Genomic DNA, 10,305 nt, shown 5'->3' on the forward strand with positions numbered 1-10,305 from the left:
GCTCATTCTGTCATGTTGGCGGGTTACACACTAAACCTAAGTAAGCACAATTTTTAGCAGATGATACCTTAAAAACCTTTTGACTAAATGTAAAGAACATAGAAGTAAATTTAAGGTGTCAGCTAGCTTTCTCAAAACGGCAAGAGAATCAAGCGGAGACCAGAAAACAATTTCGTTAGCGCTGGCGGAACCGTGTCCGAGTGCCTGAGTGTCGCTTCAGGCCCCTTCCCCTACCCTGCTTAACAAATACTAGGCTCCCCGCCCCCCTCCCTGCACAACAATACTATCCGACGGCGCCGGCCCCTCCTGTGCCCTGTGGGCTGTTGTGGGCCCTGTGCCCGCGCGTTCAACGCCGCTTGTACGCTGAAATTGCAAATAACAAGCAACCAGAAATAAATGACAGCTAAATATGGAAGAAAATTTGAAAACAGATCTATTCTTAAAATTGTAAGATAGATTCTTGATTTAGATTTTTATGCATAATTGTGTACGAAATGTGCATAACTATGCACACACTGTGCATGGTTCGATTTGTATTCCGTCAGACTCGGATAGCGCCTTGTGAGTAGGTAACTTGCACACGGCACAGTAATAACTACGAAAACCGACGGAACTTTTCAGTCACCATAACATTAGTTATAGACTCCTTTTTCGTTTTGCACATTATACGAAAAATTTGCGACACATTTACACGACATGCATTGCGTAGTAATGTATTGTGTCTAACAGACATACAGGGTGGTCGGTCCATATGCTTCTTCCTTTTATTTTGCTTATACTGTACCGCATGCAGGCGTGCGGGCGGGCTTGCCTACCGTCGCTCACCGTGGCGTCTTAAGGCCCCGTGCGAGTATGCAACCCGTCCGCACGCCTGCATCTGGTACAACATAAGCAACACAAAGAAAGGGGTCTGTGGACCACCCTCTACCAGCGGTTACCGGTCATCTCTGTTCAAAAATGTATTAAAATAATACTTTTCAATGACGCTGTCAATTTTCAGAACCTTGTAAGTTAAGTAATGGGGCAATTCCGTCCCCTTCCTTCATGGGCTGCATTTGCGCGCACCAAGATAAACACAAACTCCGGGCTACTTCTGTTGTATAGTATCAAGTCAGGCGCGGTATAAGGGGGAAGGGGGGGGGGGGGCGATCGCCCCCCCCCATTGTCTCTAGTGAGCCGCCTGAAAGGTAGGCAATTTGATCTACAAAACCCCTGTATGTAGGCAACCTACAGTGCATCCCCCCCCCCCCCCTGTCGCCCCCTCCTTATACCGCGCCTGTATCAAGTTTGGCCTAGCCTTCCGTCGAAGCCCGAGCCGATGCCCGAGCCAATGCACCAACCAGAACCACTTCAAGCTCGGGTCGGTGGAAGGAGAGGCTTTGAAGGGAGTTGATGGCAGCGGCGAGTGTCTCCCTTCACTCAAAAGTCACACGGGTTTGAGTTTCGACTTTGGCTTTAACAAATAGGAATCAGTGATTTTTCGCCGTAGTCTATTCAAAATTGAGGAAATAATGTCACGTGGCCGAGCCTAACGCGCTAGTCCAACGCAACTACGTACCAATTCACCTAGCCGGCTTGAACCGAAGAGCGGGCCAGAACAACACGAAAACAACAGGAAAAAATTATAATGTTACGGATCTATAAATACTGTGTTTGTTGGTTCTCTCTGGCCCCAGCTGCCTATCATCCCGTGGCTTTCTTCTTTCGTGGCAGAATTCAAAGGAACCGAAAACCGGCTATGAATTCCCCATACGAGCAAACAATTATGAGCTCGCGTAGTACTTGGGGGGCGATATGGGGGATTTTAGAACAACACTCTCTCGGTAGGAGCCGGAGACCTTCAAAGGTTTAAATATGCGCTTCAAATACTTAGGGTCATTTCTATCAAAATTTCTAAACTCTAGCAAAAAATAGTGAAAGAACTTTTTAAGCTTTATCTAAAACTTGGCCGTTTTCTTTTCGGCCTTGAAATCCCTACGCTACGAGTCTGTGACGTTGGCTCATTGACCTTGGACGTTGTAGTAATAGAGAACAGCCTGCCCAAAACGAAACACTCCTCACAAATGTTGTTGACCGGGCAATTGGGTGGTGAAGGTCAAGATTCATCGGATTCGCAGAGCCGACCATGGTCTAGTACAACATTTTTTCTGTGGAGGAAAAGAGGCCGTTGACTGGGGCCACCACTAGCGTAATCCTGTGTACAGATGAGGGTGTAATCCCTGTGTAATCCTTATGTATTCCGAGTAATACTTCAGAAATTTTTTTAAAAATATAACTTAATTTCACCTGTTTTTCCAAATTTAATGGTTTTGGATTTTAGAGTCAGAAATTCAACAAAACTCAAGTGTAATCCCTCAAAAGTCACGTATAATCCAGCTGCAATCACGTAATCCTGTATACATTCTAAATCAAAGTGGTGGCCCCCTCGAAAAAAGGTTCGGCACAGTGTTAGTAACAATTCGTTTGGGATAGCTTAAGCGTTCGGTGATAGGCAGCCCTATAACTTTTGAATTTATATCAACAAAAAGTTTGCCAGCGATGGCTAAGTTGCGAGAACTAATAATGAGGGGGGGGGGGCACGATTTCGATTTAGGATGTACACATCCGTGATTACAGGATTTACACGTGAACTTTGAGGGATTACACATTAATTTTGTTGAATTTGTGGCTCTAAAACAAATAAATTTGGATAATGAGGGGAAAATTAATGATTTTTTAAACAATACCAAAGAATACATAAGGATTTCATAGGGATTACACTTCTATCTGTACACAGGATTACGCGAGTGGTTGCTCCCTCGGCTTTGCTTACCTTAGTTGAAATCCGGTAATACAGGGTGGTCCACAGACCCCTTCCTTTATTTTGCTTATACTGTACCGGATGCAGGCGTGCGGGCGGGTTGCATACTCGTACGGGGCCATAAGGCACCGCTGTGAGCGACGGTAGGCAAGCCCGCCCGCCCGCGTGTATGCGGTACAGTATAAGCAAAATAAAGGAAGGGCCTCGGGAAGGGCTCTGTGGACCACCCTACCACCCTGTATATCTTGCCAAGCATCAGGTCCCACAAATAAATAAGCTTTCGCTCCAATAACAAAGTTTCTATTGCGGGATACATTTACAAGATGTTACATTTCACATAACGCTATAGGCCATGCCAACAGACAATTGGTTTACTGAGAGTCAAACCCTTTTTCCCCGTACTTTAAATAAAAAGGTATTCGGGATCTGTATAAAAAATATGGCCCAAGGACAAAGACATCGCGAGTCTACGACGTCACCGAATCCTTGCGTAAGTTAGCTAAAAGTAAGAATTCTGAGAATACACATCCCGCGAAAACAAAAATACGATAGCTAATCCCCTGAGTACAACGATGGCCAGTTCTCATTCGACTCCTTAATTGAGCAATGAGACTGCTTTTATGTCTTTCCTATGCGTTGTATAACTTTACTGTACGACTGCGACATTGTCGTTTCTCTGACACATGAGACATAACTTATACTTGTCTGCGTGCTGTCAGTTCAGGAGGCGATTCTATGCGCGTACATGATGAACACACACTCTCCATTAGTCCTGTGAGAAGCTTCAAAATATGTTAAGAGGATCTATCCGTAATTTGCCAATTCCATCAGGGAAGGCCCACTCCGGCCAACAGCCGCACTCGCCAGCCGCTATACAATCAGGAAGGAGTGCGACCGGTGAGAGGGGGGGGGGGCGCTACTACGCGGAGGTCCGGGGATCCGAGGTGGCACGGCGCGGGGGGAGCCGGGAGCAGCCGGGAGCTCGACCCAGCGTCCCAGACCCGGATAGCCCAACAATTACCGAGCGGTCTGCTTTGTTTGAGTTTGAGCACTGTGCTGGAGCGGCTCCGGCCAAGGGCTCTCAGTCTCAACGCGGTCACCAGGCGGCCACCGGGCCATAGCAAGGGGCCTAGTAGCCACTCTGCAGTAATCTTCATTGGCCCTTCGATTCTCACAAGATTGGTCTTGCTGCTGCTGGGCACGGAAGGTGGTTGGGTATTGTCCGTGGGCTCGAGGGGGCGCCAACATGACAACACGTAAAACATGTCGTTACTACCCATTCAAGGTAAAGGTTAACTCCGTGACGTAAGGGGCATTTGCGCCTGCGGCCCGAGCGGGTAGGCAAGCCTGTGCAGCAGGGGTCCCCATAGCGTAAACACGAGCAAGATGCAGTGCTCGCGTGCGTGAGTGAGAGGAGAGAGAGGGAGAGGAGAGTGATATCCTCTCGCAGCTCTCCCCGGCAGAGGTGGCGGCGGGCTGCGGACTATGCTATGACGTGGGTATCGCGTGAGCGCGGTCGTCGGGCCGGGCGCTAGTATACGTTGTCGAAAACACACGGCTCTAGGAGGCTCTAGGAGGCTCTAGCAGCGGCCAACACCAACACGTATACGTAACACCTGTCCGTCGGCCGCCCCGACTCCCCGACTTCGCCGCGCAGCTGCTGATCGGAAATCGCCTCGAAGAGTCGCCTCCCCTCCTGCCCGGGCCCCCGTGCCCCGCCTCGCCATCCCCCCTCCCGTTTCGCTCTACCCCGGCGTCCTCGGTCGGAGAAGCCCTTGCGGAGCGCAACGTCCCCTCCCTTTGCAGAACGGCCCCCCCGCCGAAGGCCCCGGCTCTGGTCAGGGAGACCCGGCTCGCGGGCCGCGGTCGCCGGGCGGGTCCGCCCGGCGGCGGAGAACTCACCTATGTTTCCATCCGCGGTTTCGCCCCGTCCACCCCGTCCGCCCCGCCCCCACCCACGGCGGGCGCAAGCTGCTTGCGAAGTGACCCCACCACCTCTCTTGCTGCCTCCGTCTCTCTCTCGCTCCCCGTTGTACCCTTGAATTGGCTACGTGGCAGACGACCGCGGGCCTCTTGAGGGCGTCCCCCGACGTCCCCCAGCGTCCCTCCCCACCGCCCCGCCCCAGCACACGACCGGCGGGGAGGGTCCCCGCCAGGGTCCCCGCCAGGTGGGCTCGCGCATCGCGGTCGCGCCTCGCCATAGTTGCCCTGCCACCGCCATGGAGAAGGGGCGCAAAATCGTCAACGGCGCCGACGCCGCGCTTCCGGACTTCACGACCGACCGCTTCCCACACCTCGAGCGGGGCGACTTCGCCGTGCTCTCCGACGAGCACCTGCGCTTCTTCGAGGACCTCCTCGGCAAGGAGAATGTGGTGACGGACCCCGTCAAGGTGGCGGCGCACAACATCGACTGGGACCGCCACGCCCGCGGCCAGGGCAACGTGGTGCTCAAGCCCGCCACCACGCAGCAGGTGACCGACGTGCTGGCCTTCTGCAACGCGGAGCGCCTCGCCGTCACCCCGCAGGGCGGCAACACGGGGCTCGTCTGGGGCAGCGTGCCCGTCTTCGACGAGATCATCCTGTCCACGCAGGTAGGGTGTCCTCTTGTACAGTATTGCCTCCTCTGCCACACACTGTACACGAAGTCTAACGATTCTCCCCTCATGTTGCGCAGCGCCTCAACGAGATCCTCAGCTTCGATGAGGTGTCCGGAGTGCTGACGTGTCAGTCGGGCTGCATCCTGGGCGACTTGGACGCGTACGTCCGAAAGCGCGGCTTCATCGTGCCGCTCGACTTGGGCGCCAAAGGTTAGTGAAAGGAATCCATCCAGATGGGGGGGACGCTCACTGATAAATCAGTGTACCAGGTGGCTGATTCACGCCGCGCACTTTCGTGGTTATACTGTACCGCATGCACGCGTGCGGACAGGTTGCCTATTCACACGGAGCCATAAGGAGCCGTGGGCAGCGAGAGCATAGGCAAACCCGCCCGCACCCGTGCATGCGGTACAGTGAATCAGCCACCTGGTATACCCCCATCAACAAGAATTGAAAAGTATGAGTATTTTTTAAAAAAAGATTAGGAGCGCGTTTGCGATCAATTGGGTTACAGGGAGCTAAGGGCAACTAAAGGCAACCCTACAAAGTGCCCCCTTTTCCTGCACATGGCACAAGGCATTCAGGAAACCTATACCAAGCCACACACTAATTTTAACATTTTAGAAAAACAAATGAAGACGGACTTGAAAAACAGTACAATAAGATTTTGGGGAGATAAATTATTAAAATGAAAATAAAAGTGACAAAAAATGAAGAAACAACATTTTTAAAAACTACATTTGCTATTATAAATAGAACGCCCTCGTTAGTTGTGTGACGTAACGCCCAAATTGTGTGACGTACACAAAAGAGATACGCCTGCTCAACGGCCTGACCTTTTGCAGGAAAGTGCCACATCGGCGGCAACTTGTCGACCAACGCGGGCGGCGTGCGGCTGGTGCGCTACGGCAGCCTGCACGGCTCGGTGCTGGGCGTGGAGGCGGTCCGCGCCGACGGGACCGTCATTCGCCTCATGAACACCTTGCGCAAGGACAACTCGGGCTTCCACCTGAAGCACATGTTTATCGGCTCCGAGGGCACCTTGGGTGTCATCACACAGGTAGGTGACGCGACAGCGCGGCGGTTTGACCCGCTGCCGGCGGCCCCAGTCCAGCGCAGTGTACCAAAACACGACCTTTCTCAACTCACCGCCGACCCCTTCCCCGCCCCGCAGGTCGCGATCCAGTGCAGCGTGGCGCCCGCCGCGGAGCACGTCCTGTTCCTGGGCGTGCCGTCGTTCAGCCGCGTCGTGGACGCGTTCCGGGCGGCGCGCCAGGCGCTCGGCGAGACCATGTCGGCGTGCGAGATGATGGACGGCGAGTGCATGCGCGTGGTGGTGGACAAGCTGGGCTACCGCAACCCGCTGCAGGACGACCACCCCTTCTACGTGCTGGTCGAGACCAACGGCAGCGACGCGCAGCACGACCGCGAGAAGATCGCCAAGCTGCTGGAGGCCGTGCGCAGCTCGGGCGTGGCGACGGACGGCGTGCTCGCGTCCTCCGAGGCCGAGATGCGCACGCTGTGGGAGACGCGGCTGCGGGTGGGCAAGGGCCTGTGGGCCGACGGCTGCCTCTACACGTTCGACATCAGCGTGCCGCTCAGGATGTACTACGACATCGTGCCCGAGATGACCATGCGCCTGCGCGAGGCGGGCCGCCACGTCACCAGGGTCTGCGGCTTCGGCCACATGGGGGACAGCAACCTGCACCTGGCCGTCACTTCGCCCTCTTTCGACTCGGAGCTGCTCGAGTGGATGGAGGAGTTCGTGTACGAGTGGACGTCCCTGCGCAGCGGGTCGGTGGCCGCCGAGCACGGCGTCGGCTTCAAGAAGAACCGGTTCCTCCACCTCTCGAAGACGGCGCCCGCCCTCAGTCTCATGAAGGACTTGAAGGACCTCATGGACCCCAAGGGTATTCTCAACCCCTACAAGGTGCTACCCCTCGGTCTGACGGGCAAGTCTTGCTAGGAGGGAGATGAGGCGAGGAGGGGCTGAGGGCGCCCCAGCGTGACTGGGCCCGGTAACCGTGACTGGGATGCGTTACTGTGAACCGTAACACGCCAGGTGCGAGCGTAGGTGAACATGAGGGAGCGCATGTGTCTATGTATGAAGGAGGAGGAAGGTACTAAACCAAAAAAGGGTATCAAAAGCACACCTGGAGATGTGGATTAGAGGAGTTCTCCTTGACAGAACTTTTGAAGCCTATCTCTCCAGGCAGGCCCGTGATTCACTCGGTTAGTTTTTAGTTAATCTTAAAACCGGAGATTGTGATAGAGCCAACTAGTATTATGTTAATGAATTAGCTCTGTGCCCTTTTCGGGAAATGTTAGGTCTAAGTTACGCGGGAGTTAAGCTTAATAATGCCATGTTTTGAATGGAATTTTCCTCCTGTGATTCTTGACTTAATTTATGTGTTAAATGTCACCCTGTGCCATATTACTTATTACGACAATAAAACAATGGAGCGATACCGCAAACATGATCCTGGTTGTTATCGACCCGTCCTACATCAACAAGTGGAACACAACCAAACAATGATGTCGACCTGACCGTCCCACCTCGCGGCCCCAAAACAAATACTCATTCAGAACTCGATCCGCCAGCGAGACACTCGAAGCCGCATTAGAAACAAGAGCCATCTAGAGCCTCTCTATTACACGGCGGAGAATACGGGGACCTGCCATAACAGCCCTCCAGCGGCCCTGCAAGATGCACCCTTAATATCCCACAAGAAGCGAAACGCACGCGCGAATTTCACGACAAAAAGTACAAGTAAAGGTTGATTTCAAACCGGTTTAAATAGGGCCCATCGCGAATCACAACAATAAAAACCTTCCCGGATTTCAAAGTTGTTCTCCGACTTCAGTCCCGCGTAACCAGCAAAACGTAGGCATTTAGGTCAGCCCCGGACACCCTGAATTGACAGTGTATGTTTTTCGGCATTCTTATTACGACTCTCATCTCAACCTTCGGCGGCTTGTCTTCGTCGTAGCTCGCTCTAGCCTGCTCAGTCGAGGTGACGCACGGCGGTCGGCCCGCCACGCCACGCCACGCCATCTCCGGCGACCGCCACTTTTCGGCTCGACTGGAGGGATCTCGCTCGATCCCGGCCCGATCCCTCTCCCGATACTTCTCGCGGCCAGCCCGCCCGCCCGCCCACCCACACGGCAGAACTACTCCTCCCCACCCCTGCCCCCACCACAACCGCAACCCCCCCTCCTTTCTGAGAAGCCCCTTTACGTAACGGCGCACCCTCTAGACGAGCAGGCCGCTCTTGGTGGCGAGCAGCACCCGACGCCCGGACCGCAGTCCGTCGCCAACCAGCGGCCGGCAGGGTCAGCAGCATTGGTCCGAGCCAGCGACCCAGACAAGAAGCGGTGAGTAGTCCCGAGGGTATGCAGAGCTGCGTCTCCCGCGGGAGGGAGCGAACAGGAAGAGGGGGGGGGGCAACAACAGCACCTTCTCTGAGCGTGGCGCGCGGCGGTCACCAGCGGTTACACACACTCCGATAAATTACGTTCCCGGTCACGTGATCACGTGTTATAAGTAAGCTAAGAATAGCTCAGTGCGCGGAGGAGCAAAGTTTCCATCCAGCGAGGGGTGCCCAACTGAGGTAATCTGGTTACACAGATTTGGTAATCATCGGTAATCACTGGTAATCATCACTTTCCTCAGTGACAAATTAAGGCCTGCAGTTTTGTGCTCACATTGACAAAATGCAGACGTGCATGTTGGAAATGATGAATTTTCCTCCTTTCTCATGGACAAAACTATAATCTGTCCACTGATAGGATGCAAATTTGTAACTCGTCAGCTTGAAAATTGCAACTGGTTAAGATGTGCATCTTTCTCGGGACGAAAAAAAGCACTTTCGGAGTAAATTTGCAGGTAAATCCGACCTTGTATTTATTTATAATCTTTGGTATCCCTAGGTAATCATTGGTAATCATTACTATTTGGTAATCCGGTGTACACATTTATCTCAAGTTGGGGACCCCTCGCTATCCTGCAATGGATTTCGGATTGGGAGTCAATATGAGATGAGGGCGGACAAACGGTACCATGGATTGGCGAGGTGGCTGGAGGGGGGGAAAGGGGGACGAGGCGAGGGATATGATGAGTTCCGGTTTTGGAGGTGGGAGGCGGCGGAGCTAGCAACGAAGCGAGGACCGGGCTGCGTATCGCACTCAGACGGAGACAGCAGCCTCCCCATCCCAACACTCCCCGCAGGTACCAGGGTATCTGCAAGGTACCTCCAAGGCACCTCCAGGGTACCTCCAAGGCACCTCCAGGGCACCTCCAGGGCACCTCCAGGGTACCTCCAGGGTGCCTCCAGGGTACCTCCAGGGTACCTCCAGGGCACCTCTAGGGCACCTACAGGGCACCTTAGGGTGCGGCTTATTTTGACGATTTTGGATTTCAAACTTGCATCACGGCTTTTTCTTTTCCTTTTTGTATTTGAAGCACAGGTAAAAAATCCCATGGCCCTGGGATAAGGCTAACCCGTGCCGCATCTTACGTTTAAATTTACATGTAATTCTTATGGGAAAAAAGCCTTAAAATCGAAATTTGCATCAAGCGGGCCTCCACTGCATATTTTTTGGCAAAATCGTGTAGAAACGCAATCCTCTAGTGATAACAAACCCGGCGATGTGCCACACATGATTACTAACAGCAGAGTTCATGAGGTTTACATTCGCAATTTTCATTAAAATGATGAAAATTTGCCTAAATTTGTGCCACAGACCGCATTAACTGTACAGTGAAAGATCATGTGTGACACATCGCCGGGTTTGTTATCGCTAGAGGATAGCGTTTCTGCACGAGTTTGTCAAAAAATATGCAGTGGAGGCCTGCATGATGTAAATTTCGATTCTAATGCTTTTTTCCCATAAGAATTACATGTAAAT

The 10,305-nt window shown here is 53.0% G+C and overlaps 2 protein-coding genes across 2 annotated transcripts in view; both read left to right on the forward strand.

The window, feature by feature from the left end:
- Positions 1–4,909: 4,909 nt before the first annotated feature.
- Positions 4,910–7,872, forward strand: LOC113217726 (D-2-hydroxyglutarate dehydrogenase, mitochondrial-like). The gene is made up of 4 exons (XM_026437751.2): positions 4,910–5,391; positions 5,475–5,607; positions 6,243–6,457; positions 6,572–7,872. The coding sequence occupies exons 1-4, from the start codon at positions 5,020–5,022 to the stop codon at positions 7,361–7,363; spliced, it is 1,512 nt and encodes a 503-aa protein (XP_026293536.1). The 5' UTR covers positions 4,910–5,019; the 3' UTR covers positions 7,364–7,872.
- A 785-nt stretch (positions 7,873–8,657) lies between these two features.
- The window catches only part of LOC113217724 (pyridoxine/pyridoxamine 5'-phosphate oxidase-like), a 10,051-nt gene continuing 8,403 nt past the window's right edge, over positions 8,658–10,305 (forward strand). The window contains exon 1 of the mRNA XM_026437750.2: positions 8,658–8,772. The gene's annotated coding sequence lies outside the window, so the exon portion shown is untranslated. The remainder of the gene's footprint in view (positions 8,773–10,305) is intronic.

This window comes from Frankliniella occidentalis, unplaced genomic scaffold (genome assembly GCF_000697945.3).
Source record: "Frankliniella occidentalis isolate FOCC.00 unplaced genomic scaffold, Focc_3.1 Scaffold85, whole genome shotgun sequence".
NCBI lineage: Eukaryota > Metazoa > Arthropoda > Insecta > Thysanoptera > Thripidae > Frankliniella > Frankliniella occidentalis.